Source organism: Spermophilus citellus (genome assembly GCF_964194105.1).
Source record: "Spermophilus citellus genome assembly, chromosome: 4".
NCBI lineage: Eukaryota > Metazoa > Chordata > Mammalia > Rodentia > Sciuridae > Spermophilus > Spermophilus citellus.
Window position 1 is genome coordinate 121,182,361 of NC_138185.1, and position 25,686 is coordinate 121,208,046.

Consider the following 25,686-nt stretch of genomic DNA (forward strand, 5'->3'; position numbering starts at 1 on the left):
CATTTTTGCTTTTGTGAGTTCTTCACAAAATTTCTCCTAAATATAAATTTAGGAGAAATTTCTCCTAAATATAAATTATGCTTCTTTCTATTGATGCATTCAACATTGCTATTAAAGCTTTTCACTTTGAGACAGTTCTCTAAATCACTAAGAAATGACTTTTAAATAATTTTGAAAAATTATTACAGGCAACTACTTTTTTTTCCTCCCCAGAAAAATGGCTTTGAACAGTTTTGCATCAATTTTGTTAATGAGAAATTACAGCAGATTTTTATTGAACTGACATTAAAGGCGGAACAGGTAAGCAGTCTCTCTCCTTCATCCTGTTCTATTCTAATTTGGTTTAAGGGGTATAGATTTGTTCTTTGATAATAGATTCAGGTTTCAGTCTTGTATTAGGAAATATACCTAATAAAGTCATGCAGAAAAACCATATGCCATTGCGGCATTTTAATTTATGAAATATAAATACCATCTGCTACACTTTCTTTTTCCTTCGGCAAAGGATGCTGTGAAGTTGGACTTATGACTGGCTGTTTTTACTATACTCTGACTCGTTGACCAAGTGGAAAATGGGAGCCTAGTTCCAACCCCAATTGTCTATGCATATACTGTGCACCAAAGGAGAAACTTGGTTTTCTCAGATTCACAGCACTCCCAATCTCCCCTAAAAGTAAATGTATTTTTAACAAAATTGGCATTTTAATTCTCATTTGAGGAAACATGTCTTGCTGATAGCATCTTCTAAAAGTTCATTGCAGTTTCCATCTCATTCCTGATGCCAGCTTGTCTTAGATTCCTAGGGCCACCATAAGGAGGTACAAACTAGGTGGCTTTAAAAACAGCAGACATTTCTTCTCTTGCAGTTCTGGAGCTCAGAGTCTGAAATCAGGGGTCACATTCTCTTCAAAGAATTGGGAGAGAATCCTTCCTAGATTCCTAAGATTCTTCCTCTTCCGGTTTCTGGTGGCTTCTGATACTCCTTGGCTGTGGCAGTATAACCGCAGGCTCTGTCTCATCTCCTGTATCTTTCTGTCCAAGCCTCCCTCTTCCTTTCCTTCCGTCTCTCTCTCTCTCTCTCTCTCTCTTTTCTTCTCTTTCTCTCTCCCCACCCCACCCTCGTGTGTGTGTGTGTGTGTGTGTGTGTGTGTGTGTGTGTGTGTGTGTTTGCTTTGTGGTACTAGGGAAACCCAGTAGTGGCCACCTAAGCCTGAGCTACACTCCAACCCTTTTTATTTTATTTTGAGACAGGGTCTCCCTAAGTTGCTGAGGCTGGCTTTGAACTTGCAATCCTCCTGCCTCAGCCTCCTGAGTCACTGGGATTAAGTATGCACCACTGTGTTCAGTTTCCTTCTTTCTTTTTTAAAGACACCAATCTTAGGATTTAGGGGTTACTCTAAGTTCAGAATGATTTAATCATGAGATCCTTAAATAATTAAATCTACAAAGATCTTATTTCCAAACCTCATATTCTGAGGTTCTGGGTGAATATGAAATTTAGTGGGATACTATTCCAGCTCCTCCACATATCAAAGGCTATTTGGGGGTAATTTAGTGATTGTGTTTTTGCCTCTGCTTAAGAAACTACAGTAACCAGTATTTCACACAAAGCTCTGCCCTGGGATCCTGGCCCTTCCCAGTGCAGAGGAGACAACCAAGGTGGGGAGTTGAGATGAAAGTAGCAGGAACTGAATCATATAGGTATTTTATAGGGTGTCACTCAGACTCTTTTAATTTTATGATAAGTTTTGTGGGGACCCATTTGAAGAATTCTGAGTATGGAGTGACATGATCTGCTTCGATTTTTGTGTTTTTGAAAAGGTTGTTCTTGCTCTATTAACTTTAAATAGTAGAGTAATTCAGGGAAAGTAGAAGGTTAAAGTCCAGTTAGAAGACTGCCTGTGGGAAACCAAGCAAGAAATGGTGGGGGCTTAGATAACAATGGTAGCAGGGCCAGTGGTAACATGGTAAAGGACAGGCAGGTTCAGTACATATTTTGGAGCATGGACCCAAGAGGACCAGATCAAAATAATTGGCAATACTCTTAAGAAAGAAAGTAATCAGGGACATTACGACTCTTAGATTTATAGCTTGAATGACAGGGCCAATAACACAACTGTTTACTGAAGGCTCAGATTAGAAGAACAGTTGACTGGAAACAGTGGGAGACGAGGAAATAGAACTCCTCTCAATATTAAATTTGAGAGGCCTACTGTACATTTACCTGGAGATTCCAAAACAGGGAATATATGAGTTTAGAACTCACTGCTGAGGTGTAGACTAGAAAAATAAATCCAAGTCTCATTAGCTTTTATGTGTTATTCAAAGCCACTTGATTGTTTGCAGTAACTTAGAAAAGGAGGGCTAAAAAATCAAGACAGCTGGAAGATTGAGTCCTAAGACTCTCCATTCTATATCAAGGTCTGGAAAGAAGAAATAATCTAACAAAGGGAGCTATAAAGCAAAACTACCAAGAAAGGAGAAGAACCAGCACAGTGTGGTTCTTCACATGGTGTTCATCACATTAAATGGCAACTGATCTGAATGGAGAACCTTTTCTTTAGGTACCTTGATGCTAATCTGTACTACCGTCCTATGTTTACACCAAAGAGAGATTTCTTTGTTTTATTTGTAACAGGATCAAATAGATTAAACAATATTAAATTATCATTTTTGTCGATGAAAAACAATTGTATTATAGCAATTTCATATGGTTTAAACTAAACATAAAAATTACCAAGTTATGAAATGTTCCTTTCCTATCACCTCTTAGAAAATAAGAAATTACAGTTCCTAGTCTTTGTTGAAGGGCATTCAAGTTTTTCTCTTTCACAGTGATTTATGTGAGTACCTGGTTTTTGTCATACAGGAAGAATATGTTCAAGAGGGAATAAGATGGACACCCATTGAGTACTTTAATAACAAAATCGTGTGCGACCTCATAGAGAACAAAGTTGTGAGTATGGGTTTGGTGTATTTTTTCCCTGGTTTACATGAAGTAGTTTGTGTGCTCTGTTTTATTGTTTTAGAACAGGCAAATTAACAACTCCAATTTATATAGAACACTTAACAGTTACTTTGGGTTTCTGTATGTGTGTGTGTGTGAAAACAGAACAGTAAAGTTTTATTCTTATGGTAAATATGACATGTGTATGAGCAAAATGTCAATTTGCAAATGGAAGTTGCTGCTGAATTCTAGAAGATAGCCATCACTTATGTTGATAACATAGTTTATAAAAGAGCAATAAAACAGGCCCTGTCTTCAAGTCTAATTGTAATAAATGGTTCATAAGAAAATAAAAGCTGTGTAGACAGAGAGCGTTAAAGAATTGTTTCTGATTGTTTGGTTGGTTTTTTAATAAAAGGGAAAAAACAACAAATACTCATGACATCCATAGACATCTGGTCATTAAATAAACTAGTGTGTCAGAGCAGGGAAATAATAAATATGTGTAAAACATGAGGAATGTTTATAAAAGACTGCTAAATGAAAAAAAAGTAATGCACAATAGCAAGTAGATGGTGTAACTGCACCAGCAGTATCTATATGAATGACAGGCTAAGAGAGAATATTAAGAAATGAATTAGGGTCAAAGACATATGTTTTAATTTTTATTTTGGCCTGTTAAAGTCAAACAAGTATGAATAGGAGTGAGCAGATAATGATCTGTACATGACTTTAAATAAACTTGAGGGAGTTAAACAGCTTCTTGGAAAATGGATCTTGGACCATCTGGAGCCAAGTCATAAGTGATGACTCCCTGTTTAGGATTAAGTACATTAATGCCTGAAGATGAAGACTGACTTTAAAGATGGTGCCTTAGCTTTAGTAAGCAGTTTCCTTGCTTAAGGGCCAATTGGCACTAGGTATTTTTAGAAGGATCAGTGACGGGGGCCTTGCCTTCTTGGTCCGGCAGAACCCTCCTGGGATCATGAGCATCCTGGATGACGTGTGTGCCACCATGCACGCTGTGGGCGAGGGGGCCGATCAGACACTGCTCCAGAAGCTCCAGATGCAGATTGGGAACCATGAACACTTCAACAGCTGGAACCAAGGCTTCATTATTCACCACTACGCTGGGAAGGTAGGGCCAGTGACCTGGGTCCAGCAGGAGAGGGAAGTGATCCATTTTAATGTCTTACTGTTGGGTCTGTGATCTGTTTTCTCATGAAGCAAATGAGATCCATGTCCATATGCCTCATTGCATTTTATTCATTCAACAAATAGTACCCATGAAGTATTTGAGGAGAAAAAACAAAATACTGTTTACAGTACTGCATATTTTTAAAGCTTGAATCACCCTGGTACATACAGTAATGCAGGAATGGATTTTTGTCTTGACCTTGCTGAACTCACAAACTTGCATTCCTTGCCTGCCCATGCCCACTGAGAATATAAATCAGACCCAAAGTTCACTTTGGTGTTTGTTCTCATGAAATACATGAGTCTTAGGTGCTTACTGAGTGCCAGGCTCTGTAGAGGGTGCTGTTGTGACGTTTGGTCATGGCTGTTGGGGACTTCCTGGTCCTATGGAAAGCCACTAGTCTCATCTTTTATCTCAGCCTGTCCCTTGTTAACCAAGATCTCCAAGCAGGAGTTTCTGGCCAGATTGGTGCAACTCCAATAATCATTTCTGGGAAGAATTACAAAGATACAGATGACGTGGCCCATTGCAATGAGGAGTTTCACTGTTATTCTGTCTTGCGTAAAATTTAGGAAAAGAATTAGATTTATTGCTTAAATATCCCTGTGGATTCCTTGAAGAAAGGGCATGTGATCTGAGAGATGGAGTCCTGGTCACAGGTCATTGGGGCCATCTGGGCAACCAGATGTTCATCAGTATCTGCAGGCCATCTCCAGCTAACACAGCCCTTAAGTGACAGTCTGTGGTCAGATCCCAATGCTACATCTAGAAACACATTCTGGTGAGGATAGCCATGCCCCTGGGAGGTTTTGTTTTATTTTGTTTGTTTCTTTGTTTTTGATCCAAAGAAAAACTTGAAGGATAAAATTAGATTTCTTTCCATTCTTATCCAGGTATCCTATGACATGGATGGCTTTTGTGAAAGGAACCGTGATGTACTTTTTATGGATCTAATCGAACTCATGCAGAGCAGCGAGCTGTAAGTGTTATTTGCCTTATCTAATGTGTAATACAGGTTTGACATTTTCAATATTAAAACAAACTTGTAGTATTGGAGTGTTAGTGTTTTTGCTCCCCTGAACTGTCAAGTCTGGATTATGATTCGACTATTGGTTTTTCAAAATAGTGTTCCTTTTTCTAATCTCAATCTCTCCCTTGTGTCCCTAATCCTTCCTGTACCCAAATTCCAAATGCTATATTTGTATGCCTAACTTCTACTGTTATCCAGGAGGAGGGGCCACACTGGGTTTAGATCGGGTGGCCATTTATGACCACTTACGAGTGGAACAACCTGCTTCTGTGATATTGTGCCCTTGGAACAAAGGCAAAAGAATTTCCATTGTTGCTTAGTCTTAAAGATAACTAGTGGCTTAACAAGATCCAAGTTAACCTGAGTTCCTGAGGTACTGGGAACCCAAGAATTCTGGGAAGGGCAACTAAAATGGATTGATTTAAAGATCCATTTTAACTCCCCAGGCCCTGTGCAGGCTATGGGGTAGAGCTCTCAGCACCAGCTCTGTGTCCCTGAGGTCCTGGCTGATGGATAAGGAGATGTAATGTTCATGAGTGGCCCATATGTGCCAGGCAAGTGCATTGTTCCCTACAGCCTTCCAGATCTTAGAGTTCTTAGAGCTGCTTTCCATTAAGACTGCCCTTTCAGTCTCTGCTACTTACACTGTCCTGACATCAAGGCTGACTTCTCTAACTAACAGCAGAGGTTCTGGTAACTTTCTAAGAACATCCTAACTGCCATGAAAGTAAAACAGAGCTTCCTTTTCAGGTCTTGGTCAGAAGTCATTCTGTTCCATTTATACCACCCACATCCCTCCCCACTCTCCTACCCCTGTGCCCTCACCTCCTCACACATATACTACCACCTTTGAGATGTCAGATTTCTTTTCATTCAAAGCACACAAAATCAATTTGTTCTTCTCTAACAAGGTCAGGTAAGCCGCACGTCCTGACTTGTGGGTTTTATAGCAGCCAGGTGAAGACTCGCTTCCAGAGATAGTTTTTAATTATTAAAATTCCTGTCAAGTTCAAGAGCTATGGATGGTTCCACATAAACTCCTGTCATATAGACACAGCACACTGTTTTGTAAGCATATTAGCTGCACATGTCTATAATTATGTCTGGTCAAGTTACAAGCAAATTGCTGCCAGGCTCGGTGGCACACATCTATAATCCCAGCAGCTGAGGAGGCTGAGGCAGGAGGATCGTGAGTTCAAAGCCAGCCTCAGCAAAAGTGAGGTGCTAAGCAACTCAGCAAGACCTGTCTCCAAATAAAATACAAAATAGGACTAGGAATGTGGCTTAGTGGTCGAGTGCCCCTGAGTTCAATCCCCAGTACTCCATCCTCCCCCCCACAAAAAGCAGGTTGTTGGGGAGATTTCAGAGAAAGTTCTAGATACCCAAAAAGTCACTTAAGAGGAAATGAGTTTGAGTGTTACATTGCCAGTTTACACGGATCACTTCATTCACTCAGAAGGAAAATATTTATTAAGCACCTACTATGTACCATGCCATGCTTCAGACACCAGAGGCACTAAGGTGACTAAGACACTGTCCATACCCTATGTCTGATGAAGCAGGCATGTTGGTTCAAGCAGCTCAGTTTCAACTACTGAGGACTAACATCCAGCCAGAGAAGCATTAGAAACCTGATACAGCTCCACTTGGAATCATTCATAGAGCAGTTTGTGAAGGTTTTCTGTATGGGGGTGAAGACTGGGTGCTAATGGCATTTGTGAGCAGAGGACACTGCTGTTAAGTACCTTCCAATGTGTAGAAAACCCACTCCCAACAAAGAATTATCCAGCTGTGACCATCAGCTCCTGCCCAGGTTCATAATCCCTGCTCCATAGCACAGTGGCCTCTTCACCGAATCCAGATATTCCACACAATTCCTTAAGCTCCTGTTTGTTTTGGCAAACACATATCCGCTTGCCTCTGTTGTATTCTATGACCTAGGTATACCTCACATCCAGTGGGTAGGGATGTTCCAAAGCCAGGCTTTAAGGGTTTTTCAGGCTGAGACTCTGAGATACTTACATGTTAGAAATCCTTCTTTGTGTCTTCTGTTGGTAGTTCATTTCTCCTGAGTCACTTCTTTCTGGCTCACACTGTGAGTTGGATGGTCTCTCAGTGGCCAGGGTTATGTGTTTCTGGACAGTGCCCCACCCCTTTTTCTACAGAAGTAAGCTTTTACCCACCAAGGCACTTATAGATTGCTAACCTATTCTCTCTCTCCTTTTCCAGACCTTTTATAAAATCTTTATTTCCTGAAAATCTGCAAGCTGACAAGAAAGGACGCCCAACTACTGCTGGAAGTAAAATAAAGGTTTGTTCTATTTGGGAAAGTTTATAGATTCCTAGAAGAGCTAAAGTTCCTAGGAGTCGGGAACTAAACCCCCAGGCTAGGAGGGGGCAAGTGGATGGCACAGAGATGCCCAGGAGTAATAGGCTACTTGTAAAATGGTCACAGGATGCCAGCTGAATTTACTTGGCTGTTCTGAAACTCCAATGGGTATTAAGTATCTCATAGCTTAATAGTCAGCAGATGACAACTAGCTACTTCTTCAGATCTGGAAGAACTTATGTTAAACGATCACAAGTTTTGTGGTTCAGAGCCATGTTTTAGATCTTGATGACAGTTTTCCAGGCCAGGCTCCAAAATTTGCCAAGTATAGAACATTACTTGCCTAAAATTCAGCTTCATCTTTCACGGTGAAGTCTCAATTTAAAAATTTTAAAAGGACTAGGGAAGTAGCTCAGTGGTAGAGCACTTGCTTGGCATGTATAAGGCCCTGGGTCTAATTCTTAGCATCACAAAAAAAAAAAAAAAAAAAAAAAAACCCAAAAATTCCAACTTGCACCTGGTTTCCTCTACAAAACCTGAAGGCTCCTCTTGGCTGGAATCTTCTACTGCTAAGAGTTTGCAATGATGGTTTCATTTACTCCATCCAGCCAGGGTCTCTGCCTTCAGGAAGCTTACCAGGTTCTAGGGTGGCAGGCCTCCCCCAGGAAGTCTTGGAGATGAGGAACCAGAGAACAGAGCAGCCAGCATCAGTCATGGTGTCCATGAGGCTGGGCTTGTCCAGGAGGGCCCATCCTGCATCCCTCCTCACTGGGTCTTGTAGTCCCCTCCTTGCTGGGAATTGCAGACACATCTGGCCACATGGTGTCTCAAAATCAGAAGGAAGTCTTAGATCTTTCCTGGGGTCTCCTGTGGGTAGTGAGTGTTCTGTGTTATCTGAGCCATTGCCTTGTGAAATTCTTTGTTCCTGATTATGGTCTGAATTGAGAGGTTATATCAAGCACACTTTATCATCTAACTCTGAGACATAGTCACTTAACTGTTTTCCAAACCATTTCCAGTTAAAAATATTTTCTTGAAAAGCATACCAGTTACATAACTCTCCAACTTTACAATCAAAGAGGTCATTCAGTGATTAATAGTAGGGCTTTGGGCTTCTGATTGCCTATGTTCAATTCCAGTTCTGGCTTTCACTGGCTGTGTGATACCCAGCCTGTTACTTTAACTCTCAGGGCCTCTTTGGCTTATTTGTAAGATGGAGAGTTTAGTACCTATCTCAAGGGGTTTATGTGATGGTTAAATTTAATAATTCATCTAAAGCATTTAACACAGCACTTGAAACATTGTCTGCACAAAATGATTGTTAGTGTCTCTTGTATTTCACTCTGTCAGTTCCCTCCCTACATCCTGTTTGTGTCTACTTAATTTTCTTTTTCTATTTTTTTTAATAGTACTAAGAGTTGAACCAAGTACCTACATCCCCAGCCCTTTGCATTTTTTTTTATCTTGATGCTGGGTCTCTCTAAATTGCTGAGGCTGGCCTTAAACTTGGGGTTCTCCTGCCTCAACCTCCTGAGTCCCTGGGATTGCAGTATGTACCATTGTTTCTGCCTCATCTCTGCTTAATTCTGAGTGGACATTTTTATGTGCATGTGCTGGTTCCCCACAGATGGCCATTTCCTTCTTATTCACTCAGTGTCTAAATCCATGATGTCCTTTCACTGAGCCTGCCTGGATAAGCCCAGCCTCATGGATACCGTGACTGGTGCTGGCTGCTCTGTTCTCTGGCTCCTCATCTCCAAGGCTTCATGGGGGAAGCCTGCCACCTAGCACCTGGTAAGCTTCCTGAGGGCAGAGACCCTGGCTGGAGTAAAGGAAACCATCAGTGAAAACTCATAGTAGTAGAAGATTCCAGCCAAGAGAAGTCTTCAGGTTTTGTAGAGGAAACCAGGTGCAAGTTGGTGCTTGCTTTTTTTTTTTTTTTTTTCTTGTATATTTGTGTGATGCTAAGGATTAGACCCTGCAGGGCCTTATACATGCTAGACAAGTGATCTACCACTCAACTACATGCCCAGTCCCTTTGTGGAAATTTTATTTTGAGACAGGGTCTCACTAAGTTGCCCAGGCTTGCCTTGAATCTGGGATCTTCCTGCCCCAGCCTCCTGAGTAACTGGGATTTCAGGCACATGCTCCCATGCCCAGCTTGCTCAGTTTTTGTTGTTTTTTAAGATAGTCTTGCTATGTTGTCTAGATAGACCTCAAACTCCTGGCTCAAGTGATCCTATTATGTCAGGCTCCCAAGTAGCTAGGACTGCAGGCACTGGACATCCCACCTGACTTTACAGGCTATGTTTTGAGCTGGAGGGCAGAGTCCTCTGAGTTATAGGGACATCAAATTCAAAGAGCTGGAGAAATTTAGTAGCCATAGGGCAGCCAATGGGATAATCCTCTGCAGCAAAAAGTTGAGGGCAGGGAGTAGATGAAGTTTCTGTGAGGCCTTAGATATTAATGTCTGTGTGAAGTTTCTGACTCATGGCTTCACTTCCAGGTCCTGGATAAGAATTTGCTCTGGGATGGAAAATCTAGTCATAAGACTGTCACATTCAGAGCCAAGAGCCCCAGATCATCAAGGTTGCAAATGACTCACTTTCAAGTGGTCTGGATTATTACCCTATAAACAGAAGAACAAGGATAAGGGCCTTTCTCTCCTCCTATGAACACCTTCCCTTTTTTTCCTTTATATTGGTGTCTTCTTGAATATCCAAAATTGCCACCTTTCTGAGCTACTCCAGATGTTTAAGATGACAGATTGTAGGCCATTGTCTAGGGAGGTCAACCTGAAGTCAGCCAGCTTATGTAAAGGGGCCATGCTATATTTTCTCAACCATGATCATACCTTCCTTGGTAGATTCTTGACCTCTGTCTACCTCATGGTCTACCAGGAGTGAAAGTTTCCCCTAGTTTTTATGTCTCCTCTAAGACACCTTTTGAAGATACAGAGTCATGACCAAGTGTTATATCTTCAATATCCATAGTATTTTGCAGATGCCATTAAGTATCATTGTAATGATTTCCTCAAGATAGAAGCATGGAAAGGATTCCTGAGATCCTTGAAAGAAAGATTAAATTGACATTCAAGGTAGTTCTAGTGTTGGATATTGTTTTCTAATTATTAAAAGATTTAAAACTATAGGATTTAATTTAAATATTCATGTGAGAATGTCCATCAATTTGACTACTAATAAGTATATTATGTCTAACAACACTTGATGCTGAGGCCTCACTGAATTTTATGTTGTGGCTGGAAGAGACCAGTCTGGAAACTAGAGTGAAAGAGGATGCTGGAGGGAAACAGACCAAGCTCCAGGTTGGAGAAGGTGGACTGACCACAGCTTTGTCTGAGTGAGGCTGGAACCCGATAGGGTGGAATGACAGGATGGGTGCAGACATTGTGCAGGTGATTGACTGCTTGATTCCCACCGCCACCCCTGTGCTGGGGATTGAACCTCGGGCCTCATGTATGCTACATCCCTACCCCATGGACTGCTTGAGTTTTTAACATCTAATCCAACATTTAGATTAAGATATTATAGGTTTTCTAGTTTACAGATAGAGAAACTGAAGCCTGAAAAGTTGAGTAATTCATCATGTAACTCACTAATAGCAGAGCTGACCCCTACTCCCCTACTTCATCCTGTCAAGAGTGAAATGAGAAACTTTTCCCCTAGCCTTTTCTCGCTGTCCTGTCTTGGGGTTTTCTATTTTGATTCCCTCTGCTGTTGAGAAGTATTATTGGTTCCTTTCTGTCCTAACCTGTGGGCTGACTGAAATCAAAGCTAATCCAGTTACCACTTTGCCACCACCTCAGTTAAGCTGACCCATAGGTGTTGACATTCAGGATGATCCTAATGACTAAGACACATTCCTCTTTGTTGAAATTAATTATTCCACAACCTGATGGCTTCTGTCTAAATCTGGCTCACCCAATTAATTCATTTTCTTGGTACTGGGAACTTAACCCAGGGGCACGTTACCACCAAGATACATCCCCAGCCTTTTTTATTTTTTAATTTGAGACAGGGTCTCACTAAGTTGCTTAAAGCTTTCCTAAGTTACTGAGTCTGTCTTTGAACTTGGGATCCTCCTGCCTCAGCCTCCAAAGTTGCTGGGATTATAGATGTGCACCATGGCACCTGGCCCAGTTAATTCATTTTCTGTCACACCAAATTACTCTTGTTAGGAAGGCAGAATAGCATTGTGGTTGAGAAACATGGACTTGGGTTCAAGCCTTAGCCCTGTTGCTTAAAAATCGTTTTATCTTAAGCAAACCTTTCTTCTATTAAGGCCCAGTTTTCTCACCTGAAAAACAGGAATGATAATAGTAGCTACCATTTAGGGTCTTGTGGGACAAAGGTGACATGATTCATGTGTATACCTCATGACACAAACTCAGTCAACCTTGCCTGTGAGGATTTTGGAAAGAACTATGTCAAGTGACTTGTGTCACACTTGCCCCTGTCTGCTTTCTGACATTACAGTAAAAAGAAAATGTGCTGCTAACTATTTAGGTAAGACTGAAGAATCTGCGAAGTTTTTTTTTAATTTGATGCCTTAATTAAATAAAAAATGAGTATCAAAAATTTAGTTTAAAAATTAATAGTTTGAGGACATAAAGAAAAGCTTTATTTACTCTAATCCATTCTGCAGTTTCTTTTCAGCTTCACTTTATATGTTGCAAACATCGTCAGATTTGTTGTCAAGTGCAGTCTATATCATCAAAGAAGATAAACAATTTGCTTTTTCATGAGACGGTTTCGCTTTAATAGGGCAGCCTCCAGCTCTGTCCTCAATTTCTGGCATTGCAAAAAAAAAATGCTGTTTTCTGCATATCTAAATAGAGAACTTAATTCACCAATGAACATCTTGCTTTGAACATACCCAGTAGTTTTTCTCAAGGGTTTCAGATTTCCCAAACCCATGAAAACAGAAAAGCCCTAATTGAGAGAGCAAATCCCTATTGCAAGCAAATCCCTTCTGCTGACTGGAATGGTTTCCCAGCTTTGGAGATGCCTTTTTGCTATTTTCTTTTAGAGGTTTTCTTCTTCACCCTTGGAAGGAGAGTTAGCATATGTGCCACATCCGTGGGCTCACAGGGTGTACTCAGCTGTGGTGGGAATGCTGATGTGAGCCTGACTCCTATTTCTTTAAACAAAGCACAAGATTCTCATGATTTGAAATATATCCTGAACAATTCCAGCTTTATTTATGTAGTTTTTCCTGCTTGAACTCAGTTATGGTTTTATTTGGAATGGTTTATCTTTGTGAAGGAACAAATGATCTGCCACAAGGAAAGTGCTCAGAGCCTGCAGGTTTATTATTGAGGAAGAAGCACAATTAAGTGGCATATAAGAAGTTTATAAATTTGGAGGTTTTTATCATCTTTACATCCTTCAATTATGAATTTCTATCATTTTAATAAGGTGATTGTTTGTTGATTAGATTCCAGAAAAGAGAATGCAGGGGATTTAGAGATTTTTCAGTTTTTTTTTTAATGAGAACAAATTTGCAAAGGCCCTCTATCAACATAAATTGAACTTAATTAACATGCTTCCTTGTACCCCATGAAAAGAATTGCCTGTGAAGATTTACTTGAGTTTTTTGTTTTTCTGGTTGTTTATTAACTGTGCTAAAAATGCTTGGTTGCTTTCAATGATCGAATTTCCAACCCATTTAAGAGTGATTAAATCATCGTAAAAATTAGCAGAGCTTTAAGAATGCTTAGTAGACCCGATTTACACTTGATGAACAAATTGTCATAAAGGTTAACTTCCTTCCAGTCGTATTTTACCATAGTTAGACTCCCACAAAGTCTCCTTTGAAAGTTGATCTCACTTTAAAGAAAGTTCCATGTTTCTAACTGATATCATTCTTCCTGTCTAGAAACAAGCCAATGATCTTGTGAGCACCCTGATGAAATGTACACCCCACTATATTCGCTGCATAAAACCAAATGAAACCAAGAAACCCAGAGACTGGGAGGAAAGCAGGTATGGTGCCTGGCAGGCGGGGAGGTGATGCTGGCTTGGGGCTCTGGCACACTCTAACCTCTGGCCACCGTGAGCCATCTCAGGCCAGGGCAGTTCCCATTGCCCACACATGCTCATCATATGTGCCCTGTGTCTTGACTTTTTCAGAACAATGCCTATACACCTTTCCCCTTATTTGATTTTCCTATTAGCCCCATTCAATTCAGAATTAGTAATCTATAATATTGATCTTGGCTAGTCTAGTGGCAGATGGAAAAACAAAAACCTTAATACTACAGAATCTCGATAGTTTGAAAATTAATTTGAGGCTCTATACAGATATTCTTAGTGCTCGGCTCCTGCTTGGTACGCTCGGGATATGATCCAGGATGTTTAGCTTGGGTCTCAAAGGGAAAGGCTAAAGAGTGTGTTGAAAAGCAATCTGTAAGCCACGGGAGCTCAGACAATACAGAACATGCTGGGGGTTCCTGAATTCCACTGAAGCATTATGTGAAGGAGCAGAGGAACCCGGAGGGATAAGAGTGGAGAGAAACCTGTGGGCACAGTGAGGCCTTTAAGTCCTGACTTTTGAGGAAGCCCATGTCACTGCTTCTCCTGCAACTTGTACTTAGGACCACAATCTAAGCTTGAAAGATGGGGTGTTGAGTTGAAAACTATTAAGGTGCTGATTAGAGGATATCTTTTTTGTATCCAGTTAGGAATCCAGATACATGTTCGTAGGAAGCCTGACCTTGCTGTCCATAGGAACATGGACACAGTCCATGAGACAGGGAAGATATTGAACTACACAGTGGACCCAGGCCATTGCCACCAGACTACCATATCCCAGGGCATGAGTCACCTCTTTTCTTCTCTTTTAGAGAAAAGAAAATAGACTTTTTAAGGCATCAAGTGACTAAATCAAAGGTTTAACACCAGAAAGACCAGGATTAAAATTCACAGCTGCTAATTATTTCCTCTGAGCGATAAGTATAGGTCCATTTCCCACCCTACTAGAAGGATCCTCCATCAGCCATGGCAGATAATAAATACTTGATCCTTTATAAGAGGGAAAAGATAGTTAAAAAAAAAAAAAATCTCCACCCACGCAGGCCACATAGTCATTATCTGAAGGTCTTTCTTTCCATCTAGCATGCCATGATGGAGTCTGATTCTGTCTTCTCATCTTAAGAGCCCTGCTGCTACTCTGGTGTAAGAGCTTCTGCCCTGCCATGTCATGGTCTTTCTGAGTAAGCTCATCTATAGATGCATGTTCCTATAGCCTCTCTTCCATTCGATTTCTGAAATTTTTTAATTTAGTGTGGTATGAGATTTCTCCTATCAGCCTCTGATGAGAAACTCACACCTCAGGTGATGAACCCACCTTTGGGCAAGTCTTACTCAGGGCGCTCTACTGACCTTCTCTAACTCACTATTGTCCTAATCCTACTCTCTACATTATCCTCACTACTTTTTTTTTCTTTTTCTTGCAATACTAGGGATTGAACCTAGAACCTCACGCATGCTAGGCGAGCGCTCTACTGAGATACTTCCTCACTGCTTCTCATTATTTTTCTACTTGCTAGCTCTCCTGTTGCTTCAAAGTCACTATCGCGGTTCTCTTGGTTCTTCTCTCTCTCTCTCTCTCTCTCTCTCTCTCTCTCTCTCTCTCTCTCTCTTTTTTCTTTTTTCAGATAGTGCTGGGGATTGAACCAGGACCTTGTGCATGCAAGGCAAGCCCTCTACCAATGAGCTATAGCCCCAGCCTTTGGATCTTCTCTTGCATGAGCTAATCACCCTATTCTTTAAGCAGTGCCTCTGAGACATGGAATTTGATCATTTCCCTTCTTGGGTATTGACCTGGGCATGCTAATTTATTCTTCACTTTTCTGAAATGTGTATTTCAGTTTCTCCTTTAAGGCCAAAACTCTAGTAGCATCATTATCATCTCTTCCCTCCTGAAGATTGAAAACATCTTTTGCTTTTCTACACTGTTTCTCAAACTTGAGTGTGCTTAGGAACCCCCTGAAGAGCTTGTTAAAACTCAGATAACTTGCTGGGCATTGTGGGACATGCCTGAAATCCCAGAGGCTTGAGAGTCTAAGGCAGGAGGACTGCAAGTTCAAGCCAGCCTCGGCAACTTAGTGAGGCCTTAAGCAACTAACAAGATCCTGCCTCAAAATAAAAAATAAAAAGAGCTGGGCATGTGGCTCAGTGGTTAAGCACTCCTGGGTTTAATCCCTGGTACCAAACAAAACAAAAAAACCCTCAGATTGCTGGGTCCCACTTCCAGGGTTTCTGATTTTGTGGCTCTGAGGAGGGGCCCAGGGATGTGCATTTTTTAAAAAACATGTTGATGATGGTGACCTGTGATACATCACACCTTGAGAACCTTTGGTCTTGAGCCAGGGGCTGCATAGGGTTTGGAGGAACTGTGTCCTGGTGCTGGTCTATCACTAATTACTATATCCCCTCCCCACTCAGTTTCTTGGTCTTTTACACTAAGAGGGTCAGTCTAGAATAGGATCTCCATTCTGACAGAATGAGCACTTTGAAGATCTCTTGCTATGGTCAGTCTGCTCTGTTTCCATATCACTCTTAACATCTACCCCTTCCACACCTGTGTGTGCACTTCCCGTCTCCCCACCCCCACCACATGCACAGACATACACACAAGATGAGTGGTGTCATAGGCAACCTCAGAAATAAATTACAAGAGTCTTGGGAGCCAAGGTATTTCGAATGGGCATGTTAGCCCACTCTTTGCCCATTTCAAACTACCCGTCTTCTCGTTGGAGCAAATAATCTTAAATAAAAAATATATTTTTGCCCTATAAATGCAGCACCCTGCCCAGCACACCCTGCCCTAGTCCACATAGTTAGCTCTGCCAAAAGCCCCTTTGATTTGGAAGTAGTTCAGTAGTTGCTGCTCACAAGTTCCCTAACCCTGATTCTACCTTGTCATAAATCTCAGCCTGATTTATTGGAATATCAGAAAATGCTGAAAGTAAGACAGTGTGATGCATTTTATTAGTAAATCCTCATAAGGCTTTCCTATATTTTCTTTCTTTTTAACTTTCTTTAGTAACTCCCTTTATTTGAATTTCAGCAAAGACCATGATAAGCAGTCATGTAAATAGATTTAAAGATGGTCAGGAGTGAGGTGGTCAGTGTTGATGTGTGTTTCAGTAGGATCGATTCCTGGGACTCCCCTCCTCAATCCTGGGACAGATTTGTCAGCAGATGGTTTCACTCCACCCGTGAGCATGGATGCAGGGCCGTGAGAGGGCACTGTGTGTCATTGGCAGGGGTTACACGCTTAATTAAGCTCTCTGCAGAGAGGGTTGCTCATTCAACAAGTTTGTGGGGTGTGGGTTTTTTTCTTTTCCTGTTGCAAATGTGTTTTTGTTTGGTTTCTGGCAAAGTTGCTTGCCCTGGATTCAGAATTGCTGCCCTCGTGAAGTTCCCAGGCCTTGGCCGACTTGAGTTAATGGCCGAGGACAGCCTTGGAGAGGATCCCTCCCTAGAGACAGGAATGGCACAACCGGGAGAACAACGGGGTGGTGTCTGGCCAGTGTCTACTGAGGAGGTGACAGCGCTCTAGGAATGTGCAAAAATTAACTTGGGTCCTTTAGTGATATAAAATTTTAAACATTATAGGATTTGTTAGACTGTTTTGTCCTGCTGAAGGAAATTTCTAAAAGAAAATTTCCTGAAGGTGGGGAAAAAATGGTGAATGAAACAGCATTTGAAACTGATTCATGGGAAAGGCATGTGTCTTTCTGAATCAATGGGTGGTATGTCCCTGTCTTGGCATCTTGGCCTGATGCTGGTATTTTCGAGAAGTACTGTAAAATGAGCAAACATTGGAAACAGGTGTTTTGTGTGTGTTTTCTTTACTGGAGAAAAGGTCAGTGGTGAGTTTCAGATTTGGAGGACAGAAGAATGGAAATTTAATTATTTTCCAGCATCAGATTTCAGCCACTTTAGTTAAATAGATCTCTCCCTCCACCCCTGCCACATTTCTCTGTGTGTGTGTGTATGTGTGTGTGTGTGTGTGTGTGTGTGTCTGTGTGTGTGTGACTTATCCAGGCAAATGTGGATATTAAATATTGATTGTTTCATATGAGGACTTTTTAAAAGTTAGTCATCTTGAAGGAGTCAACCTGTCTGGATGTCAGCTCAAGGAAGACTGACTGGAGGCTCTTTAAACATCCCTCACTGTGACACCTCATCCTTCCCATGCAAATCTCTCTCTGCTTCAAGCTTCATCATCCCTGTCTTCACCTCCCATCACCCCATTCTGTAGGCTTGCCTTTTGTGGGCTCTCTTCATTGTCCTCTGCACATGATAAATTCAACTCATCCTTCTGGTTGAGGCATGAAACACTGCTTCTAAGAATCCCGCTGTGTGAAAAATCCATTTCCTTGTCTATTCTCCCATCCTGGTTTACTTATTGTACCTGGGAATGTACTAGAATAATTGCAGCTTCACATCACTCATGACAGGAACTAAGTGACTTATAGGGAAGGTACTCAGCTAGTAATTTATTACTATCCTCATTTTATAGATGAGGTAACTGAGGCACAGAGAGGCTACATAGCAGCAGAATCACGGGTGCACAGCAACCAGCTCCAGAGTGCGGGCTCTTCCCCACTGTCCTGGCTGTGGGGAAGGAATCATAGTGTTCCTCTTGGGGGCACAGGGTCTATAGTAGTCATCAACAAGTATGAGGCTTATTTGGGAATATGGTTTCCATAAAAGCCTTGCTGGAGAGACAGCTGTCAGGACCCTGTGTGAAACTGGAGTGAGGAGGCTTCTAATGGTTTTTTCAGCATTCATGTGAATCCATTCTCTGGAATCCATCATTAGTGTGGTTGACCAAATGTACCAAATAGGGATCGTGAGGGGGCTACCTTCCTACCAAAGCACAATTCCCATATCCCATCTTCAAAAGAGATTTTCCTTTTAATTTCTAATTTTCTAAACTACCATGTGTCCAAGTATCTGTTCTGCCAGCTTGCATCAGATGCAGCCCAGGCCCAATTTTTTTCTCCAGAGTGGATGATCAGACAAGTGTTCAAAACCTGTCTGTGGGTGTTCAGGAAACTGCTGTTCATCGAGGAATGGGTTTTCACAATGTACATGCCCCACATCTTCCCAGACCTGCCAGGCCTCTTAAACCAAGGCATAGGGCGGGGGGCTTGTGTTCTGATAGGAAAATTGCATGTGTGGCAATATCCACCTACCAGTACTCTGCATCCACTTTCCAAAATACACTGCTAGATTCATTTTTATAAAAACCAGCCAAAACTATGATTCAAATCTATTTTGAACCATTTTAACTTAAGCATTTGAAATTAATAGCTTCATATACCTTTCTTAACTTGCATTAGAAAAATCCTAGAACAATAAGATCATTATTAATTCTAGAGTCAATGTCAGAACTTAAGATTCAGTAACAAAACAGTTCCAGCACATTCCTGTAAACCCAGCAACTTGGGAGGCTGAGGCAAGAGGAACTGTGAGTTCAAAGCCATCCACAGCAAATTAACAAGGCCCTGTCTCAAAGAAAACATAGAAAGAGCTGGGGATGTGGCTCAGCGGTTAAGCACTCCTGGGTTCACTCCCTGGTACCAAAAAAAAAAAAAAAAAACAACCCTCCAGTATAATTTAATTCAAAACTTAAACTTAAAAGTTCTAGCCTCTAGTCTTGAAAAAACAATATTTTTGTTCACAATTCAGGTAACAGGTTTATGGGGCTTTATTTGTTTTTATTTTTTGAGATGACGTCTTGTTATGGTGCCCATGCTGGCCTGGAACTCCTGGGCTCAAGCAATTCTCTGACTTTAGCCTCCCAAATAGCTGGGACTACAGATGTACACCATCACACCTGGCTTTGAGTTTTTATTTTAGTATTAGTGTTTGAAATCGATAAGTAATATCCTCTTATATAATTGCAATGTTCTGCAACATTTTAAAAATTAATATGTGATCTGAGAGGCCAGCTTAGTATCTGAACACTATAAATTATGTCTTTTTAATATGTTTTCCTGCAGATTGGAACTGGGAGTCAAGGAGGTTGGTTGGTAAGAATATAGAGGAATCAAAGATTCTCCAGTAAAGACAGGTGCCATTTTCTCTTTTGTAGGGTAAAACATCAAGTGGAATATCTGGGTCTGAAAGAAAACATCCGAGTGAGAAGAGCTGGCTATGCCTATCGGCGAATCTTCCAGAAATTCCTACAGAGGTAGGTGCATTACGCACCAGTGATTCTGAACTTTATTTTATGTAAACAAGTTTATTGAGATATAATCACATGGAATCCACCCACTTAAAGTACATGAATCAACACATTTACTACATCCGCTGAGTTGCGTATCCATCACAATTAACTAGAGCATACTCCTACCTTGAAAAGATGTCTCACGCTCTTTAGTTGCCAACCTTCAGTTCTTCCCTGACCCCTACACACCCACTGTTCTACTTCCCATAACTCTAGATTTGTCTATGTTGGGCTTTTCCTAAAAACAATCTGATATGAGTTCTTGTGCCCGGCTTCTTTCACTCAGCAGAGCGTTTTCAAGATTCAACCATGTGTAGCCTTCTGCACGTCATTCCTATCTTGCAGAATGTGTTCTGTTGTGCGGATGGACCACATTTTACTTGTTCATTCATCAATTGGTAAAGGATTGTTTCCACTTTGGGGCCCTTGTGAATAATGCTGCTATGAAAATTCATGTACAAGTCTTTGTGTGGACATGTGTTTTCATTTCTCTTGGGAATGTACCTAAAAGTGGACTTGCTGATTCATTTGGTAACTCTATGTTTAACCTCTTTGACAAGCTGCCAGGTTCTTTTCTGAAGCAAGGCACCACTTCACATTCCCACCCGCAGTATTTGAGGGTTCCAATTGATCCCGATCCTTGTCAACATATGCTAATATCTGACTAAGCCTCCTAGTGGGTGTGAAGTGGTATCTCATTGTGGTTTAGATTTGCATTTCCCAGATGGTAAATGATATTCAGTGGTATCTTTTTATGTGCTTATTGGCCATTTGTATTTCCTCTTTGAAGAAAATTCTGTCCAAGTCCTTTGCCCATTTTTTAAGGGCTTTTTGTCTGTTTATTACAGAGTTGTAATAGAATATATTTTAACCATTACTCATGGTAGAATTCGTCAATAGCCATCAGTGTTTGGTAGGCTATTCATGAATTCAGCCAAAGTTCATGAATTCATGATAATTGTGACGTAGGAATGGCTGAGGTTTAACTTAACTGAGCAAGTCAACAGTATGAAAGCAACTGCAGGAAAATATTTAGCCTACATTAGGAATGAGCTTAAAGTATTTAAATTCAAAACTTTGTACAATCCATGTTTAAATTTAAACCTATTTTTATATTTTCCTTATAGTCTATTAGGCAGGACCTATACTTAAATGTTCTTATTATATGTTGCTTGTTTTTGAAAAGGATAAAATTGAATGTCCTTAAAGTATAATGTCATTCTAACTTCTCTAATGATTCTGAGGAGTTCTACTATTGTACAGTTATTTAATTTCCCTTAATAAATAGGGAAGTTAAAAAAAGGAGATATAATCCAAATCTATCATCTAAATCAGAAAACATTTACATCTTCCTGATATATGATACAGAGGCAGGATGTAAGGATTTTTTAAAATTCAAATTTAGTGTAACAAAGAACTTGCAGCCTGGGGAAGAACTCAAATGTGATCTTTGAAGTCTAGTACCTCCAATAAGTTCTAATAAGATAGTTCTTCTTCTGGAAAGAACTTTTGGAAGTTCTTCCTAAGTGGTAGATTAGGGCAGCTGACCCCAGCTGGAGGCTTTATTAAAGGGCTTATCATTACATACGACAAAGTCCCGTTGCCTCAGTTCCCACACTGGCAAGTTTCCTGATGATTTTAGGAGTGAGTTAGATCAGGAATAAAATTTATTCTCTGGAGAGTGATATTGGCCAAATTATATTATTATATTATGTATACATACAAATACATCACAACAAATCATCATTACACACAACTATATATATATAAAAAAAGAGAGAAAAAAAAATTCACCCTCTCTGATTTCTGAAGTAAAAGTGCCAATACACCAATAGTGTAAGCAGGACTGTATGAGAGAAGTAAGTAGGGAGTTGAGAAAAATAAATCTAAAGAGATTTTTATGTCACTACAGCACCACTCATTGGCTGAGGAACAACTTACATGTTAGTTATAAGACTTGAGTCTTCCTTAAATTGATCAGTAACACTAGAATAGCATTTCGCAGCTGTAGCTACTGACATCTTGGGCTGGATGACTTTTGTTGAGGGAAGTTGTCCTGTGTATTGTAGGATGTCTTAGCCTCTACCCACCAGATGCCAGGAATGCAGCCCCCTCCCTGTTGTGACAACCCAAAGTGTATTCAGGCCTTACCTGATATTCCCCAGGGCCACAGCATTTTTGTAAAACAGCATTTCTTTGAAAATAACTTTTTTTAATTAAGAGAAAAAGATCAACTATAGGAAAGAGTACATGAAAAAGGATTTCCTGCTATCTTTCCCTAATTCAGAAGGGCCTGACTTCAGTAGTTTTAGTTTTACAAATTTTAAATCTTCTAATATATTTCATGTACCTAAAATCTCTATTTGACACTTGCAAGTTCTCTTTTTCAGTTAAAAACTGAAAGACTTCCTTCTTTCCATTTTATCTAAAAAACCAACCAACCAATCTGACTTCCACATGCAAGTATACAAGTTTTGGCATCTTGGGAGACCAGGAAGTCCATCTTCTCCTTTTAGGAATGCTCCAGGTCTTACTTGTTTAAGGGACCCTGAGCAGACTATGTGACTTGTTTGCAGTAGCTTCTTAAGTGAACTGTTGATCATCATATCTAGGCTTCTCTCAAGTGCCATACACAGTACTTTGTGGTATGCCTCACAGTAAGTGGCATTTGGTGAAAACTGTTGTGCCGCTTGTGTTGAGAAACTTTCATTAAAGTGATTCTATTCTTGGATGCTTCTATTCTTTGCCCTCCTGCTGTGGACTTTCAGAAGAGACAAATAGTCCTGTCTTATAAAAGCAGAATCTTTTATTGCTGTCATACTTCTCTTAATTTGATACTACTGGGAAAGTAGTAGTAGATTTGATTTCTCAAATCAAAATAATATTTGAAAGGCCATTGCTTTTCCAAAAAAAAGTACATTTTCACAGTATTATAAAACAATTATTTAAATGGTCCACTAAAAACTGACTTGAAGTCCAGATATGTCAATGATAAGTAATATTTCTCTAGAGACAACACTCTTTTCCATAAGGAGTATGGAATCTCTCAGAATTCTTCTAGAGATGGCCATTTCGTACTTTTATTCTCTCCAAGCCTGAGACAAAAGGCTTCATTTATAAGTTTACTTCTTAGGTATCCATAGAAAGTAAAACCTGAGGAAAAGGATCTATTAATACCCACCACAACTATCCACATCAGCATATATTATCCACCCCTGCCTAGAAAGAAGGCCACAGGCCTAAATAGAGCAATGTTTCCAACACTACCTAGGGTGCAAGGTAGCTTAGAAAATAACATGTATATTTAGAGTGTGTTCTTTTTTTTTTTCCTCTAGAAAAGCCTTTATTTTTATCAAGACCATCCCTTTTGACTGAGTGTTAGAGAGTAAAAGTTCAAAAGATGCTTTAATTCCCCTTTTCATCAGCCATGTGCTCTTGGAAGTCAGCCCTGAACGGCTTTAAGCACTAACTTGAACTTTCATACCTTTAGAAAGTGTTTAAAAAACTGTTAGCAATGGCTGTCACATGGAGTTTTGGCTTGGGAATATACCTTTAAATTTTTCAGAAAATACCTATTTGAGCTAGGTAGTATGTATTCCTTAATATAGATGGAAGAAACAATTCCAAATATTGTTTCTGATCCATAGGAAGAAAAATGTTGTAGAAATACAAAGACTTGCAAAGGTTATCTTTTGCACAATTTCTGCTTCCTCACAAGCATCCTTCCCTTGACCTTGGCCTTGACCCAGTCTTTTAGAATGTGGGGTTGTTGAAAAGGCATTTTATGCTGTGGACTAGAGAAAAGAAAGAGTAGGATGGTGTGGAGTGGTAGAGAGCTGCCTGCTGGTTGCCAGGATTCTTATGTCTTTGCTTCCAAACATCCTTAAAACCCGAGGACCAGCAACTAGAGGTCACTGGGATTTATGCTGTATTTCTTCTGAGAAGGAACCATTAGATCAGTGACTCAAGAGGTAACAAGGAACCTATCAGTCTAAGGGAAGCCTAGAGAATTCCAGGTAGAGAGAACAACCAGCTCAAAGGCCTTCAGAGAAAACATTGGCATAGTTGAGTTTTAAAGTGAGAATGCTTGATCAAGGAGTATAGGCCATTACCATCATCTCTCCAAAATTATCACAGGTATCAGGTAGTGTGACTCTTACCTTGTGTAACTGCCTGTCCAGCCACTCTATCCTGGAGTTAGAGAGTGAACTAGGTGGAGACATTGTGCTAGAATTATACCTTGCTCTCTCCATGGAAACCAAAGGGTTGGGGTAAGGATGTATCAAGCTTCATGAAAGCACAGGTAGAACCAGGCAACTCCCATGTGTTCTGAAGACCCTCACCCATCATGGGAGGCCTTGTCAGAATGAGACAGAAAATTTCTGCAAAGTTTCTTACCATAAAAGAGACCAAGTAAGAGAAACCCAGCATTATTTTCATAGGGAAAGAAAGGTGAATTGCAATAGAGAGACCGATTGGCAGTTGCATGATATAAGTTCTTTAGTGCAAAATTCTGATTAGATCAATCCAGGCAAAATTGCAATCTTAGACATTTGTTGCCTTAGAGGTTGAATCTTTTCTTTCTTTTCCCTACCCTCCCTGAGCCCTTCCCCCTCATTCATGTAGATTGCCAGTTCCTTCTTACCTTTTTATAACTCTTCCAATCACATCTAGAAAGATTCTGCTATCAGTCATTTCTGTGTGGCTTAATTTGTTGAATCAACATCATTATATTACATATGAAGTTTATTCACGTTAATGCATAACTTCAACTAGGCATTTTTACTTTTAAGCTTTTTATCTCTAATTAGGAAACAAGAGGATTTACTTCTCCAGGAAATTAATATATCATCAGACAATATTAGGGGAGCAGTGTGGGCTTTTGGGCTCTTAGTGGGAGCAGTGTGGGCTTTTGGAATCACCTTAGTCCCAACCAGCTCCCCTTGAGCCCTAGACCCTGAAGGCAGAGCCAGTCTTTTCCCTTCTCCCTTGGCTGCCATAAGTCAGTCTAATCCTGATAGCAGTTTCTGGAAATAAACAGGGCCATGGTTCTCAAGGCCTATGCCATAAGTGTGTGTGGACCAAGGCCACACCTGCCAACTGCCCACCTGCACACTCCTCTGAAGTTTCCTTCTGTATTTTATATCCTATAATGTGCTTCTCTCTCCTCAGTTATGTCACCTTCAACATAATTGTAATAGTAATTTGCTATAATATTAAAATGAGATCATGCATCTAAATCACCAATCATAGCACTCGATGCAGAGAGAGCAGGCCTTGCGTGCTAGCCATTCATGTTAGTTTTTCCTGCTGTGTGCCAGGCATTACTTAGGTGCTGCCTGTGCACTCTGGGCTACACAAATGGGTCATCCACTCATGGGGCTGTCATCTTCATAGGGGAAGCATATATCAACAGGTCAACACCAATAGTAATATAATTATGAATGATGGTACATGGCATGAAGGAAAAACGCTATTTGCTATCAGAGAAAATATCAGGGGAGTAATTTTTGATTAGGTGGCCCGAGAAGGCCTGTCTGGAAGTGTTCCTGAAGCTGTGTCACCCTGAGTAGGAGAAGCCAGCCAAGTGAGGAGTTAGGAGAACAGCACAGCATGGGCAAAAGCTGTGGGGGAGGGAAAAAGTTTGGTGTGTGTGAAGAAGAGGGTGCGCTTTGAAGGAATGTAGTGAGTCAAAAGCAGAGCAGAAAAAGATGAGGTCAGAGATGGCCACCATCAGGTCATTCTGGCCCTATGACTAAGGACGCACAGAATGTCCAGGCTAAAAGCTGGTGAACAGTAGTTATAACAGTTGCTTATAGGGAGCTTCGTAAAATTCTTTGCATTAATTGTGCTATGAAATCAGGAGAGATTAGTATCGAAAAAAGACAATTTATTTTTGCCTGAAGAGTGTC

At 40.6% G+C, this 25,686-nt stretch overlaps 1 protein-coding gene across 1 annotated transcript in view; it reads left to right on the forward strand.

Moving 5' to 3' along the window:
* The window catches only part of MYO1E (myosin IE), a 190,307-nt gene that overhangs the window by 125,505 nt on the left and 39,116 nt on the right, over positions 1 to 25,686 (forward strand). Inside the window, exons 12-18 of the mRNA XM_081291730.1 lie at positions 214 to 300; positions 2,870 to 2,956; positions 3,918 to 4,085; positions 5,039 to 5,124; positions 7,405 to 7,486; positions 13,403 to 13,509; positions 19,640 to 19,738. Of these exons, the coding sequence (XP_081147856.1) occupies positions 214 to 300; positions 2,870 to 2,956; positions 3,918 to 4,085; positions 5,039 to 5,124; positions 7,405 to 7,486; positions 13,403 to 13,509; positions 19,640 to 19,738 (716 nt within the window). The remainder of the gene's footprint in view (positions 1 to 213; positions 301 to 2,869; positions 2,957 to 3,917; positions 4,086 to 5,038; positions 5,125 to 7,404; positions 7,487 to 13,402; positions 13,510 to 19,639; positions 19,739 to 25,686) is intronic.